Source organism: Nelusetta ayraudi, unplaced genomic scaffold, assembly GCF_046127955.1.
Source record: "Nelusetta ayraudi isolate G7.1 ecotype Tasmania unplaced genomic scaffold, CSIRO-AGI_Nayr_v1 ptg000011l, whole genome shotgun sequence".
Taxonomy (NCBI): domain Eukaryota; kingdom Metazoa; phylum Chordata; class Actinopteri; order Tetraodontiformes; family Monacanthidae; genus Nelusetta; species Nelusetta ayraudi.
The window spans coordinates 20,967,002-20,994,886 of NW_027466061.1; the positions used below are offsets into that span (position 1 = coordinate 20,967,002).

Consider the following 27,885-nt stretch of genomic DNA (forward strand, 5'->3'; position numbering starts at 1 on the left):
AATATTGTCATGCTACTGTGTATGGGGCGCCGTTTGTAAAGTTTGTCATGCTTAAAATAACAGCAACATTTTGTCACATTTAGCTTCAAATCATGTTTTTAAAAAGTTGTGTGCATTTTTGAAAGTCACTTTTTTAAACCTTTTTTTTTTTTTTTTTTTTTTTTTTTAGCACATTTAACTCTTTAAATCTAAATGCTAAATCTAAATCTAAATGTTAAATCTTAATCGAAACGTTATATCTAAATGTAACACCTAAATGTTTCGTTTCGGGTGAAACTAAACATTTTGCTAGTATGCAAATTCAAGCTGTCGGCAACCGAAAGTACCACAATAAAAGCTTGACACTAAACACTCAAGGTACTCGTAAAATATAGTATCTCCAAACGGTTTTGTTATTTTTGGGTACTTAAAACCACCAATCTATGTCCAAGAGGCAGTTTCCCCCCGAAAAGATAGTTGTTTATTCGTTATTTGACACTAAAAACAGAGTTCCACATCGTCAAGCTTTTATTGTGGTACGTCCGGTTTCCGGCAGCTTGAATTTGCATACTAGCTAAATGTTTAGTTTCACCCGAAACATTTAGGGGTAACATTTAGATATAACATTTCGATTTCGATTTAATATTTGGATTTAGATTTAACATTTCGATTTCGATTTAACATTTATATTTATATTTAGCAATTATATTTAGCATTTATATTTAAAGAGTTAAATGTGCTAAAAAAAAAAAAAAAAAAAGAAAGAAAATCTTTCAAAAATGCACACAACTTTTTAAAAACACGATTTGAAACTAAATGTGACAAAATGTTGCTGTTATTTTAAGCATGACAAATCTTCACAGTCCAAACATTAAATCTTTCTGGAAATAGATAGATAAATAAATAAATAAATAAACATTCATATTAAGATCGATTTATTTCCCTGCACAGTTGTGCGTTAGGCTAGACTTAATTAATTTCTAGAAATTTGACCTTTTACTTTGGAGAACAAATCTGCCTAACTTCCGTTGATGTGCTGCCATCAGATGTCTGGCAGAAGGAAGAACATATGGAATGACATCACGTTAAGTGAATCATCTTGCTGGAGTGCGTCAATGGCTAACAAGATCAGTCGTGCAAAGCTTAGACTTTTACGTGTTGCACTTTCAATTCAATCAGTCATTTAGCGACTGTTGTCACATGACATTCGCAACCAATTACAAATACCATAGCACAAGAGGGGCGTGACTTGTGGGAACAGCTGGTTTGAGGCTCGTCGTGTGGCGTTTGGGGGGCTAGAGAGAGACGAGCGGTAGCTTGGTTGATGGGGAAAACAACAACTAGCTAGGCACTATGAGGGGCCCCGAAACACTGATATGGGCCGCTTTTCTCATCCAGAAGGTGAGAGAACCCGAACACATTTCCTCAGTTACAGCATCTTCACCCCTCTGTTGTGCCACATGGTTGACAGAGAGACATTATTCCTGTAACTTGCGGTTTCAACTTCCAATAGCTTGGATGCTATGCTTGCGGTGGTTTCCGAGGCCCATTGGAATCATATTTCTTTAACATTGTTATTACAGGTTAGCGATACATAGACCGTGCCAGTACATTTACGCAATAAAAGCACAACATGTTTGTTTTTTATTCTATCCGTCGTAACACGTACGTACTCGGGGAAAGCAGTTTAGTAGTAGCCCCCCCGTTGTGTTGGTAACAAACTGTTGTGACACGCAGGATGGAACGAACTAACGTTGTTGGTAATGAAATGTAGCGCTACATTTGTGGTTGGTGCTGTCATGGGGAAGTCGGTCAAAACTGCTGTAAATGGTTGTTGTTTTTTAGCTAGTTTTTTTCCCCCTCAACTATTTTACTTGTTTTGGTTAGTTTCGTAGCTTGAATAGTTGCACCCATCGAAAAATATTTACGCTAAAAATCGGACGTATCGGTAAAGCAGTCGATGCGAACGACTGCATTCCAGTACTGCTATCATCACTGGTCATGGTGCCTTCAAGTTGTGGTATTCTTGCAAATTTGTATTAAGACTAAGCAATCATTTTGTTGGTGTTCATTTTGGGGGTATTTATATGCTCATTATTAAACATGTTCTAGTCATTGCATCTCTTGCTAAACTTACAACATCGATTAAAAAAAAAAAAAAGCTATTTAAACTTGAGGAATTTGCCATGGATGTGTGTGATAATCAGGGTGTTGTTTCATGTTGACAGGTGATGGGAGAGTACGGCATGGCCCATTTCAGTGACAAGGGCAAGAGCAATGGAAAGGATTACTGTATATTCTTCAACTCCCAGTGGGCACGTCTACCCCAGGACCTTAATAAAGCGGTAAGTCATAGGCCGTCAACAACACATCATCATCTAGAAAGCAATAATAGTGATGCTGTGTACCACCAATGTGCATCGCAGTGTGCATCGGAAAGTGACTGTACTCTACATTACACACGTTCAGGATGGCATTCAATGAGATGTTTTTCAGGAAGCTTCTCAGAGGACACTGGTTAGGACTCTGGCAGCTTCTCTCAGAAAATGTTCAATGTGTTTATAGTTGGTATTGTATTTCATTCAAGTACAGACAAACAGTTGAAGTTACAGTGGTGTGGGGATCATTCATAAATGTCTTTGCTTTATGGCTTTATTGCTCAGTTTGGACTAACATGTAAAATCTTTCTTTCATCTTCTTTTGTTTCAGTCACGTCTACAAATCTATGACTTGACCACGTCGGTCCTGTGCTCGCCCTCTGAAGTCCCGGAGGGGGGGTTCCCAAATCGCATCGCCATGGTCATGAGAGGAAACTGCACTTTCTACGAGAAGGTCCGGCTAGCTCAGATTAACGGCGCTAAGGGCATCCTCATCGTCAGCAAGGACAGACTGGTAACCGCACACACAACTACACATCTCTTTCACTATAACTAGTAATACTCGTCTCATCTCATTTTTTAGTTTCTTTTCATGTTTTAATTTTCCACTGCTCCTGGTGAGAGAGCAGTTGGGTGCCATTATGTAAATTGCACTGTCAGAATCCAGACCAATTGCCTTGAAAGCAAAGGCATTTTTAGTAACTTTACATTGTACCCATTACCACATATTGTTTAGATTTATGAGATTCCACAGTTGAATTTCTTTCTTTGTCCAAATTGCATATTTACATTCCAGCATTTCAATCACATTTAGCCACTGAGAAAGATGGAAATAATGAAAACTATTGAACTAATTCCATTTAACACCTGACTCACCTTATCAGACTCAACCTTAGATACAGTTTAAAATCTAGGTTGTTGCCAGAAGTGACCATTTCCTGTGCTTTTTTGATTGCAGACACCCCCCGCAGGAAATAAGACTCAGTATGAGGAGATTGATATTCCTGTGGCACTGCTCAGCTACTCGGATATGCTGGACATAAGCAAGGTGAGAGGACAGACACTCCCACTGACTGAAAATCAATTTTTGCCTAATAGTATGGTAATAACAATTCTACTCTTGAAGACTTGACAAATTGTACAACTTGACAGCCAAATTAGGGTGTGTGTGTGTGTGTGTGTGTGTGTGTGTGTGTGTGTGTGTGTGTGTGTGTGTGTGTGTGTGTGTGTGTGTGTGTGTGTGTGTGTGTGTGTGTGTGTGTGTCAAAGTGTGGCACACAATCTGATTTTTTCCCTCCAACCTTGATGTGACTTTATGGAATTTATTGCAGACCTTTGGTAAAGGGAGGCTGGTTGCCATGTATGCACCCAATGAGCCGGTGTTGGACTACAACATGGTGATCATCTTTCTGATGGCGGTGGGAACAGTCGCTGTTGGTGGTTACTGGGCCGGCAGCAAAGACAGAAAAAAGCAAGTAGAGATGATTTTAACTGCATGATCTGAATGAAGTGTCACACGAGTATAGATTAAAAAGAAATAGCTTGTATAAATTGGTACATTTTTCCCCCATCTGAATTAAAATAACTTTTCCATTTTATAAATGTAAAATTAAAAAATGGTTTCTTCCACTAAACACAAATTGTTTTGCATGATGCAGCAGTTTGTTGATGATCCGATCTTTGATCTTTGTTTTCCTTTAGATTGTAGCAGGATTCAGTTTCTGTCTTCATGTCTTTGTCATGTTTAAGTCACAACTACTACATCTAAAGGAGATTTTTGAACCTCACAGTTAAGTGGTTAGGCTATCGTACGCACTCTGGCGTCATACTTGCCTTCTCCTCTGTGATGGAATGAAACAACTCCCCACATCAGAGGACAGAGGTGGGGTTGTGGTAATGTGGCAGGCAGCACATCAAGCAAAGAATCTTTTGTAGAACTATAAAATGGAACATGAATTTAGTGCAATCCACTCAGATGCACATCTCCTTAAAACATTTAAGATGCAACTGGTTAAGGACTGAACTTGATAATATAATATATTCCCATGTTGTCTTAACGGGTGAGTCATCGGTTCAAACAGTAAAGATTTTGGTCATTTTATATGTTTACTTCTCATGGTCTGTTTTGTTTTTTTGTTTAGATCATTTAGCTAAGACGTGACATTGCTCAGTATGACCTCAAGGACCACTGCAGAAATGCTGTACCAATATTGATCCTTGTCTTGCTCATTGATTGGTCCTGTAATACTCATAGAGGGTCGTGTAGGGAGATTTGTTTTTTAGAGGATTCGCCAACAATGTGTTGGCAAAGAGACGAATTGCTCTGCCTTTTCCTCTTCAAGTGTGACCTTGTTTGCGGTTCTCATACGAGGCAGCCTGGACGGCACTGTAGCTCCACGGAAGACACGCCGCTGTTTATTTCAAACCATACGAGTGCCTCACTGGGCAAAGCAAAGCTACGTCTGTTCTTCCCGACTGAGTTTCCAAGATGACCCAGTCAGACCGGCGCTGTGACTCACAGGGCCACAGGCAGAGAACGCTGTGGATGAGTGGTGTGTTCACAAAACAGGAAGGAAGCGAGTGTGACCCAGCCGAGCAGCTCAGGAGAACAAATATTGACTGTGGAGTTTGGCAAGACAAATATGGCCATTAAACCTTGAGATTGAAAGACTCCTCACTGTTGTTTGTCTGCACGCAGACGCTACATGAAGCACAAGCGGGACGACGGCGCAGAGAAGCAGGACGAGGAGACGGTGGACGTCACGCCCATCATGATTTGCGTGTTCGTGGTCATGTGCTGCAGCATGCTGGTGCTCCTCTACTTCTTCTATGACTACCTGGGTACAGCAGATGCACTCGCACAACACTCATTCCAACACACAGCGACGCTCTTCAATGCAAAGGCTGCATCTTCCTGGTCGGATCCAGTTTCTATGACCAGAAAATGTCTTGATGTGATTTTTTTTTTCAATTCCAAATGCATTTTTTATTTTTTTTTTAATAGAAATGGCCTGTATTTAAGTTGGAAATGTTACAGATGTGTCACATGATGAAGAAATTCTAAAATGTTGTGCCTTGGATTTTCCCTTTGTATCAAAGTTGCAACAGCCAGAGCCAAGAATAATCCTCTTCTAGGAGTGATGTACTCCTGCTGGCCTCAACAGCTAAAAATATGACAGTGTTTTTTTTTTTTGTCCATTAAGTTCATCCAATGTATTTTCAATTTAACCTCATTTTCATAGCAAGAGCTCTAAGCTGTCCAGCTTCACGATGCGACAAATTGGGCGAGCGGGGAGACCTGTTGTTTTGTAGGGTTTTATTCTGTTGGGATTTAAAGAGCTTAAACATGTGGCTGGCTGCTGCAGTGTGCGGGGGAGGAAGTGGAGTCAGTGTTGGACGCCAGGGAGAAAGTTAGTTTTCCCATTCATTAACAGAGCAGATCTGGGATGCATGTCGCTGCACTGAACAGAGCAGAATCTGAAGACCTCAATGTGAAGCAGCTGAGTTGCTTAAAAAAAGCTGCCGAAGCACTCAGTGTTACGAAGGTAGAACAGTTCATTTTTAGATCATTATCTCTGCCCGCTCCTGGCATTTAATCTGCATTTTCACATGATGTCCTGAATCACTGACTGCCCGTCTGACCTGTGTTTCTCTCTGTGCAGCCATCTGGGTCATCGCCATCTTCTGTGTGGCCTCCTCGGTCGGGCTGCACAGCTGCCTGTGGCCTTTTGTCAAGCGTCTTCCTTTTTGCAAGTGCAGGTGAGACCCGTCAGCACCGCCCGGTCCCGCCCGCTTTCAGCACGTCTGTCGTTCCCGCGCCCGCTGCTGTGGCTTCAGGTCCTGAAGGGGATGATGTAGCTGAACACTCTGCTGCCGTCTATTGATTCGCACACCGCTTCTGTCCGCAGGGTCCCAGAGAACAACTTACCGTACTTGCACAAACGGCCACAGGTGCGCATGTTGCTGCTGTCAGCCTTCTGCGTGGCCGTCAGCCTCACCTGGATGGTGTTCCGCAATGAAGACCAGTAAGTGTGAAATTACAACCAGGAGCAGAGGGCTTTCAAACAGGACAGAGTGAGATACAGTCTGCTTTTGAAACGGTGTTTGTCACTCCTTGTCTTTGCCTGTCTAAATGTCCAGTTGCATAATAGTTGCATTTTTGTGCGTGTATGTATGAGATGACGTATGGACGAGGGGGAGGGGGAGGAGGAGGAGGAGGGAGAGGAGTGGGGGGGGGGGGGCGCTGGTGACTCACAGTCTGGTTCTGTCTCCCCCAGGTGGGCGTGGGTGTTACAGGACGCCCTGGGAATTGCCTTCTGCCTCTACATGCTGAAGACCGTCAGACTGCCCACGTTTAAGGTGGAGCAGGCCTCTCAGAATCTGCCACGACCGAGCGTGAAGTTTCCTACAGCCTGCAGGGTTTTCCAGCCATGCTCTGTGTCTCTGTGTCTCCGCAGGCCTGCACCTTACTGCTGACGGTCCTGTTCGTCTACGACGTGTTCTTTGTATTTATCACACCCTTCTTAACAAGAGTACGTCGAGTCTCCTTCTCGTTTGTCGTCTGCTTGTGTCTCTGTCACGTGCGCGGCACACTGACTCCCTGTGTCTGTGTGTGCGGCTCCACAGAGCGGCGAGAGTATAATGGTGGAGGTAGCGGCTGGTCCCTCCGACTCTGCCACTCACGAGAAGGTGGGCTTGTTTACAAATGCCACGGCTTCCCGTTAAGCTCAGGGGAAGGTCACGCTGACGCTTGTTTGCTTTACCGAGCAGCTTCCCATGGTGCTCAAGGTGCCGAGGCTCAACTTCTCCCCTCTGTCCCTGTGCGACCGGCCCTTCTCGCTGCTGGGCTTTGGCGACATCCTGGTGCCAGGTAATGAGCCGGGCCCTCTCTCGTCTGGTGGGGAGCTGAAAGTGCTTCAAGCACGTTATGGCTTTTTTTTTCATACTGGTTCTATATTTGGCTGGGGAAGACACCCTTCACACCTCAGACAGCTGGAGAAGTTTTTTCACATGGAGTGTTGAGTGAGACTTACAGAATTCACCTAATTGCACCAATTGCCTCATACGGTTGTGCACCAAAATATTAAGTTAAAGGTACCATCAATTTTGTCCATGCCTATGTTTTTATGTCTGATTTGTATTAGTTAATTTAGTATTTTAGTACATTTTTATTTAGCACTATTTCTGCCAGTTCAACAGCAGGGTACCAACAATTGTGTCCATGTCACGCTCGGGAACATAGTTTGCATTTATACAGATGAAGCTGTCTACATGTTGCAACTGGTGTTGCTGATGGTTGTGGGTCTGCTCTTGTTGTCTTTTCCGGGCAGGTTTGCTGGTTGCCTATTGTCACAGGTTTGACATTTTAACACAGTCCTCCAGGATCTACTTTGTGGCCTGCACAGTTGGTACGTACCCTAAGCTGGGCTTCCTTTTCCTTCTTTTCTACCCCCTAAATGCTGAATGGTTACTGCTAAATTGTGATAAATCCTGTTCAAAAGGGATTAACGGTAGAAAAGGACAGGTGACATGGGGAGTGAATTTTCAAGGCTGCAGTCTGAATTGCACTTGCATTCACTTGCAGGACCAGGCAGTGGAAAATAAACACTTGCTGTTCTCCACTCTGGCGTCATAACTGAATCGTCATAGTGTTCTCCAGGCAAAACCGGGCCCGCTGACCCGAATAGATCAAAAAGAGTAAATCCTTCAATCATCATTCATCTGTAATGCAGAAGAGAATAAAGCAGCCACAGGTTTCCTCTTCTAACTGTAACCAAAACCAAAAAAACTGGCTAATCAAAAACTTCTTTGGAAAAATATCTTTTTTCTCCAAATGACTGCTGAAATGTGCATCTACTAACAGGTGAGAGGCTGAGCTCAGTAGGACTCTGTGACTTGATGGATTGTGCTTGTCTGAATGTGGGGTTTGGGTAATCGCTCCCTACAAAAGGTAAAATTACTGGAGTAACATTGTTTTACAAATGTTGGCCAGCATAAAGGAAAAGATCAAGTGCATAAAAAAAACAAAAAGTGTGGCTCACTTGGCTGTTACGTAATCAATTCAGTTATGTCGGAGAATCCAGTGGAATGTTCACTGGTACAAAAATAATGAAATAAGAGGAAAAGCCCCAGCAATGTGTAATAATGTCAAAATGAGGTAAGTTGAAAAAAAAAAGAAGAAAAAACTTTTTCATAACTGAGTCAAAATGATGTTAAGTCTGTGATGGGCCAAGATGATGAGGTACCTTTCGGTTCTGACAAGTCAATATTCTGACCTGAAAGTCAATCACTGTGAGAAAAACTGAGATCAAGTGCTGAAATTATAACATAAAATCTTAGAGTAATGAGATTAGCAGATTTACAATCACTGCACTGGGGTCAAAGGTCTGTGGACATTACAAATGGCTTCCTTATAACCTGCTTCCAGTATACTGGCATCTGACTTTATGTCTCACAATTTTCACCTTTTTTTTTTCTAAATTCTGACCCACAGTATCGTTAGCAATTCCTCTTAATCAAAGCCGATGCTTACCTTCCACTGGCATTATTAAGCTTTTATACATCGAGGTTAACAAACGACAGTGTGTTGATTGGACAGGTCTGCGCTGACCTCACTGTGTCATGTCTGCCTCTCCCATCAGCGTACGGCATCGGCCTGCTCATCACCTTCGTGGCCCTGGCCGTGATGCAGATGGGCCAGCCGGCCCTGCTCTACCTGGTGCCTTGCACTCTCCTCACCAGCCTGGCCGTGGCGCTGTGGCGCAGGGAGTTGCGCCAGTTCTGGACTGGGAGTGGATTTGTGGTGAATACCAGTTTGATATGACTGCCTACCGCCGAAGAACCATGCAAAAAGACCCCCCAAAAAGTATAGTTAAAAATAAAAACAGGCAGAGTAAAGTAAACATTTTTTGAGTTGAGTAAACCTTTTATGTGATTCCATCGGTTCCTCCCTGTCCTGTTGACATGTCCCTCCTTCTCTACTCTTCCTCCTGCCCCTCCCCCTCCCCGTCATGTTATTGCACTGTGCTGTGGTCTGCTGCTGAGGAGCTGGCTGCAGCTGCTGCAGGTTCTCCAACTCTTCCAAAAGTTTTCTTTTTCATATTTGTTCTGATAGTAAAGGAGGTTTATGCCAATTACCTTTAATTAAAATGAAAAACATGTAGACCCTTTATGTTGTTATATCCCATAAATTTACCAGGTCACTTACCAAACCGTTGTGGTCTGTGCCCATTCAGTCTCCTCAGCCGCAGCCACTTTTGCAGCTGTAATGTTCATCAGACATCATTAGTCTGTGTGAAGTGATTGTTCTACCGCTCACCATCTGAGGCTGTCCCAGCCAGTGGTCTGAAATGGTTGCAGGAAAGGATCCAGGCTAAGGTGAATCATTCTCTGAAAGGCTAGAAAACAAAAGGCGATGCGCTGTCTCGCTCTAGAGGGGAATGCGTTCACATCCAGGAAGTGTCTGGGAGGAGCCTGAATCAAACGCTGCACATTCAGCCCGTTGCCGTAGTCAAAGTAAGGCAATGAGCCGTCTGCACGGAGGCCTCTTCCAGTGCTTCTCCGCCAATCAGAGCTTGATTTATCTGCAGTGATCCTCTCTGTAATGTTGTCAGACCCAATTTGTAGCATCTGTCCCAATGTTTTCATCAAAGGGGTGCTTCAGGGCTTTGGAGAAAAGACCTAATTTCCAAGTTAGCCAGAGCGCTAGGCCGGCGCTGGTCCATGCTTTCTGCTAGCCTGACAATAAATAACAATCCTACCCACTTCACTACACCTGAGGCAAATACATTAGAACAGACTATCCATGGTCTGCATCAATGTCTGCGTTCAGAAATGCTCGAAACAACATGAAGTATAACTCAAAATCCATTGCTAAACAAGGGGAGTTTTATTACCAACATTATTCTATCATCACAAACATTTACTAACACAGTCTGACGTTATCATATATTTACCTATGGGGTGGAGTGGGAAAGACTGGTTTTATTGGCAGGGCAGGCGAGCAGTAACCTTGCGCTAGCACGGCTCCAGCGACCTCTGCCGGCTAAACTTGAAGGATCAGGTGAAACGTATTGAAAGTGTGTCCACTAGTAAATAGCACACTAGCTAACTTGGAAATGAGGTCCTGTGTCCAAAATGCTGAACCTTCCCTTTAGTCTTGTCTTGGCGCACTCTTGGAAATGCACAAACTTGCAGTTATTTTCCCTTACAATGTACCTGTGTCCCCACCTGTCCTTAAAAAAAAAAGAAAAGAAAAAAGAAACAAACCGGGTGACAGTTGTGTGTGTGTCGTAGTCAAAATGATCTTTCTTCTGTGTGTTTTTGCACACTGGGATATTCCTGCTAGTATGAATTTGCATGCGATGTGGTGTTTGCGTGGGCTGACAGAAACACTGCTGCGTGTCTCCGTTTCACCATGTAATTCCTGTACAATGCTCGTGGAGAGTCTTACCTGGCGTACAGGCACGCCTCTGACAGCACTGAGACTTTACGAGAGCTCAACCGAGTCTTCAGAGTTTTCAGAGGACTGACTGTACGTCTCGTCAAAGTGTTCTGTTGCCGCTGGGGATGTAACGGTATTGTCCATCTGCCGCCGCGTCCACCAAAGTGTCTCGAACCGATGTCACCTTGGACGTAAGGTCGTTCCGAACGGCGGGTTGTTTTTCTTTCTGTAAGTGGAGCTTTATTGCTCCTCGGCGAAACAGAGTGGCCGGAAGTGGATGCTACAGTGATCATTCACTACAGTTATCGTCCTCTGCACCTCGCGCGTGCTTGGCAGAAGGAAAGTGGGCGGCCACGCAACGGAGGGACCTGGGAGGGCTTCTAAACTGCAGATACTGTGAATTTTAACATCTCGAAATATGAAGCATTTCGGTTTTTCAAATGAAAGAGGAGAACACGCGATGGACAGAAAACGTGCCAACTCTACCAGACCGTTGGACTTTTTAATGTTGAAAGTTAAATTGCCGCTTAATAAATACCAATCACACTTTTTAATATTATTATTATTATTATTATTATTATTATTATTATTATTATTATTATTATTATTATTATACAGCAGACTTGATGCGGAGGTTTATTTTAAAACAGTACAGTGATTTCGGTATCGTTACATCCCCCTAGTGGCCACACGTTGTTATTGCGCTCAACACGATGTTGCCGTCTTAACGCAGTGGCGCTTTACTGTGTTTGTCCGCCCGCAGCCGGCCATCGTCCTCGCCCCCATCCACTGCACCCAGACCGCCGAGCCGCAGGTGGCGGTGCCCGCAGCCAAGCCGGAGCCCCAGAGCCCAGAGCCCCACAGCGGCAGCGGGGAGTCGCCCCAGCAGCGGCCGCCTGTGCCTGCGGACGCCACCCCAGCGGAGCACGACCAGCATGAGGGCAAAAGTGACTGAGAGGAGCCGCAGTAGGGCTTTTGAAAATCTCACCTTACGTTTTATTTGTGGTTTAGTTATTTGTTTTTGTTTTGTTTGTTTGTTAGCTCCGATAAATTTCATTTTGTGGACTTTATTGTCAGTGTTTGTTTTTTGTTTTTTTTTACACTTGGTGTGAGGGAGAGCACACAGGGCTCATGGGATCAACGCCGTGTCAAAAAGCCTTCGAAGACAAACCTTCCTCTGCTCACTGTTTCACAGCCAAAGGGAATAAGAATAAGAAGAACGACTTGTCGCAAACACCTGGCGTCAGACCGAAGATCTTTTTTTTCTCTTTTTTTTTTTTTAAGTAGAAAAATGCTTTTTGTTTTGATTTCCCCCCAACATTTGACGGCATTGAGGTAACTGGCAGCACAAGAAGTTTGATGATTATGGATTTTCAAGACAATTGTTTATATCCTGTGCAAATGTTTGGGGTTTCAGTCAGTTTTACGCTGTTGACTTAAGTTTGTGATTTTAAAAAGTAACAAATGGCATGTTTGTAGTTGACAAAGATTGAAGGTGGGTTTAAGGTGATTAATAAATTAAAAAAAAACAATTAAAAAAAAAAAACACAAGCACCCCTCTGTTATAGTTGACATCAATTCTAAATCATTCTCTAAAATGTAGTGCTAATATGTTCATGGACTGAGCCAAAGCAAATGGACTCCCCCCCCCCCAAGATTGCACCCATTAGTTTTTTATATTTTGCATGCATTTATTGTGAATCTTACCCTATATATGAACCCAGTATATAACTTTATAGTGCAGACTGCGGCAGGTGCGACGCCTCTTCTTATTTTGTCTTAACAGGTCGAGGCCTTACACTCGTGTGGGATGTGAGCAGAATGTGAGGGAGGCGAGTCTAATGTAAAGCTAAGGATGAACTTTGTAGTCTATTTTTTTTATTTTTTATGGAGTGTTTGTACGATATGTTTAATTTTAAATTATGGGTCTTTTTGTCTTTCACGTTCTGTACGATCAAAGAGGTTTCAATGTAAACTGAGGTGTACAGTTTTGCCTTCCTCTTTTTGTTGGACTTCATCTCAAAGAGCAGAGCCCAGTCTTCCATCCATCCATCCTGTCCCGTCTGCTGATCTTCAGTGCACGTGGTTCTTTTTCATCATCAATACCATTAAAATGAAGCTTCTCACACACTCCGCAGGACGAGCTGTGGCCGAAGTCAAGGTCATCACTTGTCTGGGTCTGAGCCCTCGCTAATTTCCGGGAAATGTTCAGTTTGCTGTCACCAAGTTCGTTTTTAAATGCCTCACTCGAGGAACATATATGAAATAAATAAATAAGTACTGAAGCTCACTTTGTGTGTTCCGTTATTGAACTGCTATCAAGAGCTCTGGGATTTGATTGAAAGAGAGAATCCATGAAATAATAATCACAGACGTACTCTGGCTGTTGCTGAGTCTCTTAAAGGACCCTGATCAAACACGTCAAAGTGAATGGTCACATGATCAGCATCTGATGGGGATGCTTTGTTGAGCTTTGGTATGTTTACAGCATCACCATTAATGCAGGGTGAAACCAAATTAGCATGTGTTTTAGCTGATCATTGTGCTCATTTTTAAGGATAATTTTATAAAGCAAACAGTTAAAGTGCTTGAATTTGGCAAGTCCATTTGATTTGAAACAATACTCTGCATAAATTGAGAAAAACAGGAATATGATGTTCAGTCTTCTATTAAGTGACAAGATTCAACACTTATGGATATTAAATACAATGTGCATTAACAATAAGTCATTATTTGTAATATCTGGATAATTTAGAGTATAATGAAAAAAAAAATCTAATTTACATTTGTGTATGGAATTTATGCTTCACTCCTGATGGACAATATTCTAACAAACAAACAAACAAACAAAAACGCTGTAGTGAAATCTCTTTCAAATGTATGTTTACAAGAGAACACCTCATGGTAAATTGATTGTGACTTGTGTTATTTGAGTTAAGAGCAGTTTTATCTTGATGTCTGTCTCTCAAAATTGTCAACAAGTTCTGATGTTCTCTTCTATTAATTTGTATATGTTCTTCAATACCGCAGTGGTCTGGTCTGGTTTCTGTGACCTTAGTGAAGATGCAGGTTTTCCTTCTGGTATCGTACCAGTAATAATATACATTTGCATGTGGTGACATTACACTGTTCAGTGGATAAATACAAAAGCAACCGAGGATAAGAAATTCTGCAGAAATTCTTAGTAAAACCCTTCAGTGTCAAGTCAAACATTTTTTATTCCACATGAGTTGGGATTTGGTTTTTAAAAAAAAAGTTTTCCGAGGCAACAGGAGGTCAGAGCTGTTCATGTATCCCCAGCAGAGAAAGTCGTCAGCATGACGCTTCATTAAATTATGCCATAACATTATTTAACTGCAGACATTAAATATTCATTTACATTTCCTCCACAAACCACATCCTGATTTTGATGCCTAAACATGTGATATTTACAAATGTATTCAGCTTCTTCCTCCGAAAAGATTCTCAATTCACAAACGAGTTCTAGTTGGTTAAAAACAACCTACGAACATTTAAAATCAAAATGATAAAAAAATTTACTTTTTTGAATAAAAGCTTGCAGTGTCATCTGTGTGTGTGTGTGTGTGTGTGTGTGTGTGTGTTTTACACCATGTTCATTTAAAACGTTTAGCATGTACAAAAAGGCAAATATTTCTATATTCTTTTACATTCAGTGTCTACCAAAAAAACCCCAAAAACCTCTTGAACGTTGTCTTTAGGGTCAAGGTGGCCATCAGTGATCAGACGGCGCAACAGCGCCACCTATCTGTGCCCTGTTCACCTGTGGGCGTCACACAGTCCCATCCAGTGTCTGTAACAGCTTCACCTGTGATTGCATGTGTTCCAGTCTGCTTTCAACGTGCAGTTCAGAGTTAAAGGAAGATCACCCGCTCCTTGCCGGGTTCCAGGATCTCTTTGGGGAAAGGGGGCGGGGCCGGGGGCGGAGCTTCGCTGCTGCTGCTGCTGATCTTGTTTGTGCTGAAGGACTGAGATGGTTTCACGCTGCGCGTTGGTGCTGGTGGTACGAAGGTGCCTGAAGAAGAGGAAGAAAACAGAAACCCTTGGAGGAAAACACTCGGACCGTCGTGCGAGAGAAGACCAATCGCTGCTGGCAGTGAAACACTGCAAGTGAACGCCGCCTCTCAAGGCCTACCTGGGTGGTAAATTCTAGAAGGACTGGCGTTCCTTTTGGCTCTCAGACTCCCACCTCCTTTATCGGTCCCTCGGATGGGCACCACCTGGCTCACATCTATAGATGCTGGATACGGACGCACACACAGACGAGGTTTTCAGAGCATTTTAATGTGCACGCTTCAATAAATATCTGTCTTATACTGTATACATTACCAAGTTAGTGATTGGTTGTACATTGCTTTTATAGCATTGTGGGATACATTGAGTAGACTATATAGTGAATACCGATGTGTATTCAGCACCACTACAACATGGCGTTTCCTCCATGCAGAGATTCTACAGTGAGCAGGAGGTGAGTCAGACACAGCCACAGACCGACGTCACACACTGGTGCTGGAAAAAGACGTCCAGGGTTTGAGGCCCCGTGCGTCTCTGCGTGTACCTGCGCTGTGCGTCCTCTGGTGGGAGCCCTTGGCCTTGGAGCTCTTGTCCTTCCCCTTGGACAGAGCGGCCAGCTTGGTGGGGATCTGCTGCTGCACCGCGGCGGGCTTCTGCACCTGGTTGGTGGTGCTGACCAGGTGGATGGGCAGCTCCGCCTTCACCGGCTGGGGGCTGATGCTCTCCTTGCGCGGTGGAACCTTGGGAGGGGCTTCGGAGGAGGCGGGCAAAACCTGGAGCTTGGGCGGCAGCGTCACACTCCTGGCTTCGCTCAGCACGCTGCCCCTGAACGACTGGTGGCTCCAGCACTGACAACACGGAGGAAAAGCACTCAGAACTTCAGAGATGGAAGTTTTGTGGGTACGTTTTTTTTGTTTAATCGACGGCTTCATGCATCTTCACTAAGATAAGGACTTTTGCCAATATATTGCAGCATTATTCAACATGGAACTCTGATCAATGTGCACGGTTTGCCGCCTCACATCAGTCAGTTCTTCTTACTGTCCCATTTTAAATCTCCTCTGAAAACCAACCTCTGCTCTTCGGCTTTTCAGGGGAGTGCACTTTAATTAATTAATGAATTTCTATATATTTATCTATTTTACCCAATCTTATTACTCTGGCGTTTGACACCAAGTAGTGTGTTGGTTTTATGTGTACAAGTGCATATTTTATTTTTAATTTTGTGCAGACGGGAAGTGCATTTTATTCATTTTATCTATCGCTCATCTTTATCTTATATGATTTTATTATTTTTTATTATTTTTGTGCTACTATTTATTATAATAAATAATAATGATAATTCCATAATAATAATAATAATAATGATAATAATAATAATAATAATAATAATAATAATAATAATAATGTCTTTATTTATCCCACATTTGCATCATATACAGTGCAAATAAATTTCTCTTTCATCTGTGCTTTGGAAACCCTGCATTGTTAACACTGTGCTTTATAAATAAAGTTGACTGGATTGGATCAGTTACCTGAGTCGGATCATCATAGTTGCTGAGTCCCTGGTGGGCCGTGAGCTTCTTTAACTTTTCCTGCCACTGCTGCAGTCGAATCCTCTCCTGGTTGAGACGCTCCTTGGTCCTGTCCACCGACTGGGTGGACTCCCTCAGTCTCTCCAGTCTCAACTGGTAGTCCTCCTTCTGATGCTCAAACTGCACCTTCTCCTCGACGAGTTTCTCCTCCCGCCTCCTGCACTCCTCCTCCTTCGGCAGCAGCTGAGCCTCCTGCGTCTCCAGCTGGGCCCTCTGCCGCTCCCTCTCCCTCTCCCAGCGCTGCTGCTCCTCTCGCAGCTGCGCCTGCAGCTTGTGCAAGTTGGCCAGGTCCTCCTTGTGCTTCTCGGCGTTGCGCTGCTTCTCCTGCTCCAGCAGGACGCTGCTGTAGTGGCGAGCAGGCTGCTTGCTCTTGGAATGGAAGGCGTGCTGCAGCTCGATCAGGCTGTCCTGCTGGGTGACGATCGCCTGCGATATCAACAGACATGTTAGGCTAGGGCAGGCATGGGCAAGCTACGGCCCGGGGGCCATTTGTGGCCCGTTTAGCTTTTTAATCCGGCCCGCCGAACTTGAAGAAATTACATTAATAGTAATTAAGTCATAAAATAGCTGCATGTCATCCATCTTTTCAGTATCTTATGAGTCATTTCCATAAAGAGCTAAACATCATGGGGCTTTAAAGACACATACAGTATATCGCTGTGACGCTTTTGTTCATTTTCACTTGACACTAAAGCCCATGTTTTCTACAGATCCCATGATATTCTTTTCTCCTATGAGGTGGGCCACCAAAACTCTCCATCCATCTGCTGCTGCTCCGCCACCTCCGTCACATTGAGAACCCACTGTGACCCCACCAGTCAAAAAGTTTGCCCACTCCTGGTTGAAGGCCTAACAAGCACGTTCTGTTCACAGGAAATGGAATCAGATTGAAGTCAATGAAATGAAAACGCTTGAAATATCTTACCTGCAAGCTGTAGAGCCTCTGAGCGAGCAGGATCACCCTGTCACACAACTGGACATGACAAGAGCGGAAGTGAGAGGCATCGACGCACTGGCACGACTGAATCAAGTAAAAGGGGAAATCAGAGCTGGTTGGTTACCTCTGTGTGAGAGGGATTGATGGCAATTCGACAGTAGTCCGGCATGTCTGTGTCCTCGTCAGCCTTGAGGGGAAAGACACACACACACACACACACACACACACACACACACACACACACACACACACACACACACACACACACACACACACACACACACACACACACACACACACACACACACACACACACACACGTAAATGTGTGCAAGCTGACTTCCAGAATGGAGGCAAGGATCATGGTGTGTGAGCCACTCACAGACTGCTCCGTGCCCTCAGCCAGGTGCCGCGTCCACAGCACAGGGGGGCGGAGGCTGTGGCTGCTGTAGAGTGGAATGTCTGCGCCGTCGCTCGGCACCTCGCAGCCATCGTCTTTTAAGAAAAGAACACTTTTAGGACACTTTTAAAGGGCAGTTTTCCAGTTTGCAGTGATATAAATATTGCACCTTCGCAAAAAGAGGGTGAAGAGGGTAAAATATCACTGTCATGAAGTACGAAAGAAGATGAGGAACATGAACAGGTAACATTCAAATAAAGGAAGTAAAATTAGAAACCTTTGACCCCTTGGTTAAGTATGAATCAGATATATCAGGAAAGTTAGCTCTTTAGCGCCCCCTATGGCCATGCTGTGGCTCTTACATTTCCTGGCACTCGCCACATGATTCTCCTCTGCCTCTGCAAAGTCCTCAGCTGTCCCAAGTTGTTCCTCGTGCATCTTCTCCTCATCATTTGGGTTTTGGTCTTCGATCCGTGTAAAAAGCAGGTTCTGTAGGTTTTCAACTGCAGACCCAAGACAAAAAAACATGATAAAAAAAGCATCAGTCTCGACTTGTGTGTCTGTCTGTCTGAGAAAATTTAAGACACAACTTTGGCTAATTTTACATCCAACCACAAACAAAAATGTAAAACAAACAATATCTTTGAAAATGTTAAACGAATGCAGTGGTCTTTGCTCTCACCCTCATCTATGGCTCCATTGAGCAGCGTCTCCCCCTGCTGGAGGTCCGATGCATCTCCTCGAAGCAGCAGCCCTTTGTGGGGCACCTCTTGCTCCAACACAGACTCGCACAGAGCGGCAAAGATCTGCTGTTTCTCTGCCAGACTTTGCTTTATGAGATCATCTCTCATCTTGAGCTGATCTGAAGATTAATAGGATAAAACAAAAAACAAATAACAGAATAACTTGACAGAGACCTGCTGCTGATTTTGTATTTCACAGTTTTAACGGAACAAAAACATTATTTTTTTTATATTCTCCCAATAACATTCTAGAAAATAGATTCACGGCCACTGAAAATATCCCAAAAAGAAATAAAGCAAATGGCATTTGATAAAAGTTTAATGAGCATCAAAACAACATCCGTCTACAAATGCTTTCCTGAAATCCACCGACTCCAACATGGCAGACAACAACTTCTGTGTGATTCAGTGATTTCTCATCCTTTAGTCTATTTTTACCTTGAAAGTGTTGCAGCTTTGCCATCAACTCATGGTACAGTTCCTCTTCTGGGTAACTTCAAAATAAAACAGACAGACGAGTGTTTTCCACCTTGCATTTCCCATGATAATGTCGAGTCTAATGCAGTGGGAAGACCCAAAGAATGAGGATGGTAAAGATGAACTGCAGTTTCCCAGACCCGCACGGCTTACTGTTCTGTGGCTTGGCGGATCAGTGCGGTCCATGTGATACGTTCCTCTTTAGAACTCGTGATGATCTCGTACATCTCCGGCATTGCAGTGGTGCACGCACTGATTAGAAACAAGGCCTTGTCATCGTGAGCCACATCCCGAACGATGAGCTTCTGCAGGGAGATCACCGCCGGTTTGTTTTCCTGTGGAGACAAGCACAAAAGTTCAGCTTGCACGTTTACCGCGAGCAACGTGCTTGAGTGTGGATGGCTGCATCGCAGGCCATGGGCCATGATTGATGCATGGGCCTGGGCAGAATCAGTTTTTTCCCCCTCACTTAAATCAACTATGGCCTCGTCTTTGTGGAAAACGTAAATCATACTGCAGGATGACTCACCACAGCTGCAAAGACAAATTTCTGATCTTTCTCTTGTAAGAGGAGGATTACGTCTGACAGCAGCACAGCATGGATGTCTGCAGGGAGAGAACAGCTGCTCAGCATTGGAAAAATACCAGTCAGTTGTATTATGAGCTTGTTCTGAACATACACCTTGGACATGTGCCCACGTTGCCTGGCAAGAGGAACAGCTTTTTGTCTACTGGAAGATGTTTCATAATTGCTTTTCCAGTAAGTGATTATTACTGGTAATAGAATGGAGCCCCTGCCATTGGCCACAGAGCAGCAAGCTGGCCTAATAAAGGACTAAGTCACCCCTTGGCCAGAGTATTCTCATGGTGTCATGCTTAGGTTTGTGTTTATGGACACGTGTGTGTACATGCATATCAATGCTCATCAATATGCTAACGTTGCGGGGAGAAAGATGAGCCAGAGTGACTGTTTTTCCCCAGATGTATTTCATGACAATACACTGTAATGACTTTTGCGTGCCTCGTCTTTCATGGCTGTCCAGATTTCACACAGAGCAACAAAAGAATCTCACAATGCCGTTTCACTGTGGAACAACAACTCTGACCTCTGCGATAAGCAGAGTTGGGAGAAGGTGTGCCACCTCGAAAACACTGCAGTAAAGATAACAGTGAGGCTGCACACAGTCACTCCTTAACCCTTCAAACTTTCAACAATCAAAAAGGAAATGTGAAGAATGCAACTACGCAAATCAAATGGCATCAACAAATAAACCGTATAAAAGATTTGGATGTTAAGTGAGTGCTTTAAAACATGACAACGGGTCGACGGTAATGCAGAATGCTTTGCAAGCTCCTCACAAACCTTTCTGTCTGACGGCTGACTTCCACGTGACGGCGCCTTCGTGCAGCAGCGTCCTGTTGCCCTGGATCAGGTCCTCCCTGCGGAACAGCTTGCCGTCCTTCAGTCGGCCCACTGACTTTGGCTCCAGGCGCAGGCTGATGTCCCTCAGCCGAGCGGCGTTCTCGTACTCTCTGACCTGATCGTTGACCTGAGAGATGGCGTCTTTGATCAGCACCAGAGCCTGCAGCAGAGACCTGAGCTCCTCCGTGTCGGCTGAAACGAGGCACAAAAGGATGGGGGACATTCTCAAGCGGCACCTTCTTCATTCACATGTCAGTGAAGGTTCTCAGTCATGTAGGTCATCTTATCCTTCCTATCCAACCTTTCGGATGAGAGGCGAAACGCCTTCGACATGGCAAGAACAAGTCCAGTTGGCCCGACTCAACCTTCTACTTCTTCCTTCGTAGCGCTGAGAAAGTGAAGGAGGTGACCACGTAGCCACAGATCAACGTGTTTTACCTTCTGTGTTCTGTATGATTCTTTCCACCAGGATTGGATATTTTGTGATACGTTGAGTCATCAACAGAAAACACTCGGGGATTCCCAACCTTCGCACCAATGGCAGCTGACCTATTTTCTGTCAGACACAAAGAGGTTTGTTCTGTCTTTCATTTCTGTCATTCTCCTCTTTGCACAATCTACACCGTCTGAAGCTAAATATCACAGCCTTCTTTTTGGGAGGTTAAGAGCATCAATCAATCCTTGTTCAAAAGTCCCACCCTGTCACTGTTACTGTTTTACTGTTAAGTTTCTTTGCACAGTCATTGGTAACTGACCAGATTGGTGCTTACCCTCATTAGAATTTGCAGTTTCTTGTTGCTCTGCAGCTGCTCTTTGTAGAAAGTCACGCCTTCGCTGTAATGCCCGCAGAACAGACCATAGCAGTCTATCATTCTTTCACCGACTGCACCTGAAAACTAACAGACACATTCACAACATTAAATGGATCGCTCACAGAAAAAGCTGAACACCTCAACTCAACGTTTGGAACATGCGACGAGCCATAAGCTCACTGTGGGCATGATATGGTGGCCAGCAGGCGGCAGCTGATGAATTCCTTTTATCACCTGCCGTTATATTGATATTAATAAGATTTACGGTCTTGTTTTTTTCGCTGAGGTTTTGCTGCTATGAGACACCACAGTCAGGTGAGCATCCCTCCCGCCTTAGTCGAGGGGAATTTATTGTTCAAATTCCAGCAAAATGGTTTATTGAGTGGATCAGTGCATTACAGACATACCAGTCATTCCTATGGACACCTGACTGCTGATGGTGGCCAGAGGTGAATAGGCTGACAAAACACACGCTCATCAACGGCAATTAAAGCACTGACAGGTAAAACCATTTCACCAGACATTCTCCCACGAGTCACTAGACCTTGACATTGAAGTGGGTTACAATCAATACTGTCCTCTGACAACAATGACTGAATAACTGAAGAATGCAGCCGCATTCTTTTTCCGACCTCAGATCAAAATCTGGCTGAGGGTTTAAATTTAGCAGCGCAATTGGAAGGAAGTTAAAGTCTACGAGAAGGGGAAGCTTGCGTAGAGATGACACAACACTCACATGACTACCAAGAATTACAATTCCATTGGAAAAAAACATAGTTTGGCCATCTATGGGACTCAGAGAGCACCCTGCTGTCTCTTTTTCTTTGCTCTTCCGGCTGGTCTCACCTGGGAAATAAGAATATCCGCAAACTCTGCAATCTGGTACATGTTTGGCGATCCGTCTTCCTGACTTGTACTCTGACGGGCTTTGAGGCAGCTCAGGAACTCCTGGTTGAGCGCGAGCATGGATTCCACCCCACAGAAAAGTCTGGCCTCGTCCAGAATGGCGCACTGCCTCAACTCGTACATGTAGACGTGGAGAAGGATCTTCAAAGTGCGCACGTGGTGCATCTCCGTCTGGATGAACTCTTGAAAAAAACAAACAAAAGCAATTGAAGGCGTCTACATGGAACATGCACATCTTGCTTGATCAGCGACTACAGGTGGTGCCCACTCAAACGCTGAGTGCAGATCTACATTACACCAACTTCAGTTGCTCTGCCAGCACATTAGCAGAAGATGCCGGGGCCACCAAAGTGAGGCCTGTTTTGAACTGGATGAAACAATAGTTGAAACAGACGTGTTGCTCATGCAGGTATTTTCTCAGACACTATTAACATTGATGAAGACACGACTCATGCCATGAACACATAATGGCAGTAATCACGCTCCAATTTTGGAATTAGATAGGGCGGTTTCCTGGCACCAGTTGTTTCCAGTCATTCTTCAGGTGTCTGACGTGCTCGTATGATTGAACTTGTTGCACTTTACTGCTTCCTCTCTTCCAAGTGTTTCCACTGAAATTGGGCTCACCGTAAATGACATCCTGTCTCTTGACAGCCTCTTTGCTCAGGGACTTCAGTTCGTTGGGATCCACTATTGCACTCCATGACGCCGCCTCCAGGTTCTGAGCAATGGACTCCAGGTCAACTCGCAGGAGTGCATAATGGGAATCTGGATGACAAAGCAGGAGTGAATAGAGTGAGACAAAGTTCTCTGTGGTCAAGTTTGAATGTCTCATTAAGAACACGTTGGTCGTCAGATCACACAACATTTTGGAAATGCTTAACTCTTGAGGTACATATATATTTTTTAAATGCAATGTAATACTATATAGCAGCACAGCAACGACAACAGACAGAGAGACAATCTGTTTAAAGACAACTTTACAAAGAAAAGCTCATTTAATCAAAGGCAACTTATTTCTACATAAGTGAGTATTTTGCATTTCTGATGATCTTTCCTTTGAGCACAAACCCGTCATTATATTAACATATTAACACTTTCAGCTACAAATGCCACTAAAAGGTCTTTACTATTTACTAAAGTCATTTCCAGGCATCTCTCTCTCTCTCTCGTCAACACGCAGGACTCCTCTGTTTCTCCATCTAACGTACAGTACTGTATACTTCATAGGAGGGTATTAATCACAAGTGTGCTATCTTTTGATTAGCATTTTTTCCTGTTAGAGTCATATGATGGTGTTGTGACAGGGGCTTTCAGCAGCCTCTCATTTGGCTGATAATGACCAGCTGACCTTCTAGGTTGATGGACTCTGCCAGCGACACCAAGTCCTCAGAGGACGGCTTCAACCGCAGGCCTTCCACCTCGTCCATCTGCACCTGAGCAGATCTAGTTTGCACAAAATGAGAAAACGGTGGAGAAAAGGTTTAAAAAGAGTGCAGAAACATTCAAATGAGACAAAAAACAGACCGTGACAGCTCGTTTCACTACTCAGCCTTTATCAGATCATTTACGCTGATCTTATTCACTCTATGTGATGCCAAGTACAACATGAAACTCAAAAGGGAAGAATGAATAAAAATGGATTGAGACTGATCTCTGCTGCAATTGAATCCTGAGACAATGAAAACCATCATGGAGCTGATTCCATAAAACCCTGCTTGACCAACCTGGGTCTTGTGTCGCCGTATGAGGAGGAACAAGGCTGGCTGCTGTGTTTTTTAGGGGTCACAGTCATGCCTCAACCGAGGAAGCTGAAAGCGAGGCCATAAGAGGCTGGGGGAGAAAAACTCTCCCCAGAACTGAGGAAGTAAAGAAGGAGGAGGAGGGTGGGGGCGGGCAGACAGAGAGAGACATAATAACATAACAGTGTGACAGACCTATTATAGCCATTACACAGGTCATGTTCTTTAAAATGGAAATGACTGAATCACCACAGGACAAAACACATCATCATCAGTTCACCCATTACAAACCAGGGGAGTCGGAGCTCCCTGTCATCATTCCACATTGAAACACAGACACATACCCTTCCTACTTGTGTCTCAAAAGCAGCTCCGGTCCCACTCCGCTGAGTCGCTGGCGCACAAACAAAACGGGCTGCCTGCAACAAGGGGAAGGTGCTGTGACTGGAGAGTGAATTTCACAGTGCCGGAAGCAAACAGCAGCTTGCTGCAAACTAATTTAACTGTGTGAAAAGAGAGAACTGGTTTGACAGAGGGCGAGAGCAAATCCAGAGTCAAACCAGCTTTCTGGCAGAAGTCCAGCACGATGCAACTGCACCGCGGAAACCAGCGCCGCAAACTAGAGCTCATCAACGTTGGTTTGCACAGAAAGCACATGGACGCTCCTGCGCCGCTGCTTGAACTTATAATTATTTTCCCTTTTGTTTGTGTTTTTGTGTGAAGGTAAATTCCTCAAAAGGTCCCGTAAGCCAAGGACTGTCAGTCCGACACGTCCTTTGAAAGCTTGCAGCTACGGAATGACTGTGTTCACCCTTAAAGACAATGCCTTTCTCGTCACTGGGGGATGAATCCCCACAACCGTATTTCTGTTTTGAGTTGTCCCCTGTTGTCCCTGGAAAAAACAACTAAATAAATATTATAGAAAAGTAAGAGTTAAAAACAACAACAAAGAAAGCCTGAAGCTGCACCACTGGCTAGTACGTTTATGGCGCTCTTACAAACCGGGAAACACACAATGACTGTTTCAATGTATGCACACGTGTGTGAGACAGAGCTCCTGGCCTGTCGCAAGGAGAAGAACCAAGGCAGTGGTGCCAAATCAGAATAGAGGAGGACAACTGTCCCCAGTGGCTGATTCGTTTCAACAAAGACACCTCTGGAGGAAAGGCTACACTTGTTCACAGCCTGACACACCTCAAACATACACAATACTGTTTGACTAAAGGTGCTCACACGACAAAAACTGACATGGGAACTCTCCTGCTGGCTTGTGGCTCAGCCGACAAGCCGAGGTCAGAAAGGCTCAGTATCATCTCAAAAGCTTGAAACAAATCATTTCACAGGACACCTTTGATGCTGATCAGGCAGAAACAGTCTAAAGCTAACATGCTATTAAATATCGGTCATTAAATTATAGGCACCAGCATTATATGACTTTATGCACAGACTTATTTCAAAGGCCTATGAATGCTAAAGTTAAAACGCTGTGGTTCCACCTCCTTGTTGCGAGAGACAGCCACACCTTAAAGTGATTCACTCACACTGGGTGAGAACAGTGAAACATGAAATACAGGTCATTCCCTGCATGGGGCAAAACAAGACCGGCGGGTCCACCAAGTATCCTGCAAACAGTTTCTAAATGCAGTGTTTGTGGAAAAATGGTTGAAAAGATGTGGACCCTGATCACTGGAATTCAATGACAGAAAAACAAGCCGCTGATTTCCTGTCACGGAGAGACAAGTGAAACCAGGCCACTGACGGTTAACAGGCGTGAAACTATGTCCATTATCCCCAGGAGTGCATAAAAGCTGAGTGATACAAAGAAACCAGTGATCCATGGTGCTCAAGTTCCTAATAAATGGCTGGAAGCTGTATTTGTTTCACATCGTCACACTTGCAGAGTGGTGGTGGGGGGGGGAAGAAAAAAACTAAACGACTGGAATCATTTCTTCTTGTCGGCACGTCCAGTAGCCTTGACATGCAGTTCACTTATTAACTTTTAGACACTGGTCATGGTTTTAATGTCAAGCAATGTGGAAAACACAGAGGAGAGTGTTTCTCTCGACAAACAGACCAATCTTCTTTACAAAGCCTTAAATTCAGGCTGAAGACAAATGTGTTGTGGCAATAAAGCAGTTGCGCATGCATAGATCCCCCACCCTCCAACACCAAGTTACTGGATAGGATAGATTAAACAACAGTCAGAAGAGTCATAACACTGGAAAAAATCAATTATTTTAAAAGTGAAATGATAAAACAACAACAACAACACACCAGCGGTGTAACAGCAGAGGCTTCAGTATTATGAAGAATAAGTGGCGTCTGGCTATTGAATAAAAGACAGGCAGCCAGCTGTTGGAGCCTCAGGTAACATACAGCACAAGCGAAACTTAAACATCAGTTTGGTGAGAAAATGCCTGTGCTCTAATGATTGGCCAGCCTCAGGGCCTTTATCCCTCATTTAGAGTCCTGCTCAAACACACAGCTGAGGGACACATCTGAAGTTATTGACTAGAGTTACATACATATACACTTTTGCTCTTGTTGTTTTTTCATGGTATAATATATGCCATAATTTTCCACAAAGGCCTATTTGTTTGATTAGTTCAAAGCTGTAGCAAGAGCACTGCTACAACATGAGTTCAGATTGAAGAAAACTGACAAAACTCTCCAGCGTCACAGCTTAGAGAAGGCTCACAGCAGACTTATTCCGAATTTTTTTAAAAGGTTTTCAGGACAAAATAAAACATTTCATATGAAATGTCTCACATTTACAAAAAAGAAAAGAAATATTTACAAGGATAAATAACATTGGAAGGGATTTGGTGGCATGAAGTATATTTTATTTGTGTCAGTATCGCCAGTAATCTAGTGCAACCCAACACCTCTAACCTTCACTGCATGTATGGAATTATTGCCTCTATCTTGGTAAAGTGTACATGATACGGGAAATTAAGGGCATTGAACCCACTCAAATGTTTACAGCAGTCATAATTTCTCTGTCCGGCTACTTTCATCAAATATAATTATGGGTTGGTCTGCAATGATGACAACAATTATGACAACTTTTCCACAGTAGGCAGCAAATATGCGCACCACATAGCACAAGTGTCCGTAATTCCATGTTTCCGTTGACGGAGAAAACCCAAGTCTCTATGACGACAGTGCCACTTTATATTATGCAGCATGGCGGGAATGTTAGGAATGCCAAGGTGCTGGCCGTGAGACTGACCCGAATTCATGGAGCGAACTCGCCTGCTGAGAAAATTGTCGCTTTCAATTAGACGAGACAGGTGCAGCGGATGGTGAACACGGGAGGAGGCTGTGGTTCGGCCCAGGCGGCGGCGCAGCAGGGGCGGCAACAGGTGACAGCGACGTTAGCTAGTAGCTGGTTCTCCACGAGAAGTTCGGATTTACGCCAAAAAACTACTTTGGCCCATATAGACAGAAATAAAAGTTAAGCGACTGTGTCACCCGCGCGGTTTGCGGTCATAAAGACCGCATAGAGAGCAGACAGCGGTGTACTGCGTCATTTACATCAAGAGGCGACGTAACAACGCCATGGAAAACCTCCGCGGTTAACAAGTCAGTTAAAACTTGTCTCCAAAGCACTTCAGCTTACTAACAACCCCAGAAAGTTCACACTACGCCCCTCCGTGGCCGTTCACCACCCCCCTTTCCGGTATCGACCCAGGCAAACTAAGAGGAACTATTAAAACAAAAACGTAACAAGACGGAACCAAAAAAATAATAACTTCAGCTTACCGTATACTGAACGTATCAGGAGGCTTTGACGGCAATGTTCATCCAAATGGACAGCGAACTTTGTGCTTAATTCCAAAGAGGGACGTCAAATCTCTGAAACCTCCTCCACCTTCCGAGGAGAGCTGGTTGGGATGTCTCAGGAAGAACAAGTGCACGAACAAGAGGGTCAACAGAGAATTCCCAGCCTCCCTCGCTTAAACCCGCCCTGCCCTCGCTAAGCATTGTGGGGAACGTGGAATTCGACCAGATTCCA

The 27,885-nt window shown here is 44.1% G+C and overlaps 2 protein-coding genes across 4 annotated transcripts; one reads left to right on the top strand and one right to left on the bottom strand.

Moving 5' to 3' along the window:
- The first annotated feature begins 1,072 nt into the window (after positions 1–1,072).
- Positions 1,073–13,090, top strand: sppl2 (signal peptide peptidase-like 2). 2 transcript variants are annotated; one of them, XM_076021867.1, is made up of 15 exons: positions 1,073–1,380; positions 2,208–2,324; positions 2,689–2,871; positions 3,316–3,405; positions 3,689–3,828; positions 5,056–5,198; positions 6,020–6,116; positions 6,266–6,382; positions 6,635–6,716; positions 6,815–6,889; positions 6,984–7,046; positions 7,128–7,227; positions 7,688–7,765; positions 8,999–9,222; positions 11,564–11,698. In XM_076021867.1, exons 1-14 carry the CDS (start codon positions 1,333–1,335, stop codon positions 9,178–9,180), a joined length of 1,515 nt encoding a protein of 504 aa, XP_075877982.1. In that variant the 5' UTR covers positions 1,073–1,332; the 3' UTR covers positions 9,181–9,222; positions 11,564–11,698. The 2 variants fall into 2 exon arrangements, with proteins under 2 accessions (XP_075877982.1, XP_075877980.1); XM_076021865.1 differs by having other exon boundaries at positions 1,074–1,380; positions 8,999–9,159; positions 11,564–13,090.
- Positions 13,091–14,000: 910 nt separating this feature from the next.
- Positions 14,001–27,802, bottom strand: arhgef18a (rho/rac guanine nucleotide exchange factor (GEF) 18a). 2 transcript variants are annotated; one of them, XM_076021864.1, is made up of 20 exons: positions 27,633–27,802; positions 23,853–23,984; positions 23,477–23,571; positions 22,753–22,893; positions 22,066–22,307; positions 21,178–21,303; positions 20,846–20,963; positions 20,348–20,599; positions 19,514–19,590; positions 19,138–19,319; positions 18,946–19,001; positions 18,447–18,626; positions 18,127–18,267; positions 17,747–17,859; positions 17,489–17,551; positions 17,353–17,400; positions 16,368–16,853; positions 15,377–15,680; positions 14,954–15,058; positions 14,001–14,833 (listed from the first exon to the last, which is right to left on the bottom strand). In XM_076021864.1, exons 2-20 carry the CDS (start codon positions 23,918–23,920, stop codon positions 14,673–14,675), a joined length of 2,958 nt encoding a protein of 985 aa, XP_075877979.1. In that variant the 5' UTR covers positions 23,921–23,984; positions 27,633–27,802; the 3' UTR covers positions 14,001–14,672. The 2 variants fall into 2 exon arrangements, with proteins under 2 accessions (XP_075877979.1, XP_075877978.1); XM_076021863.1 differs by lacking the exon at positions 27,633–27,802 and adding an exon at positions 24,212–24,286.
- Positions 27,803–27,885: the final 83 nt, after the last annotated feature.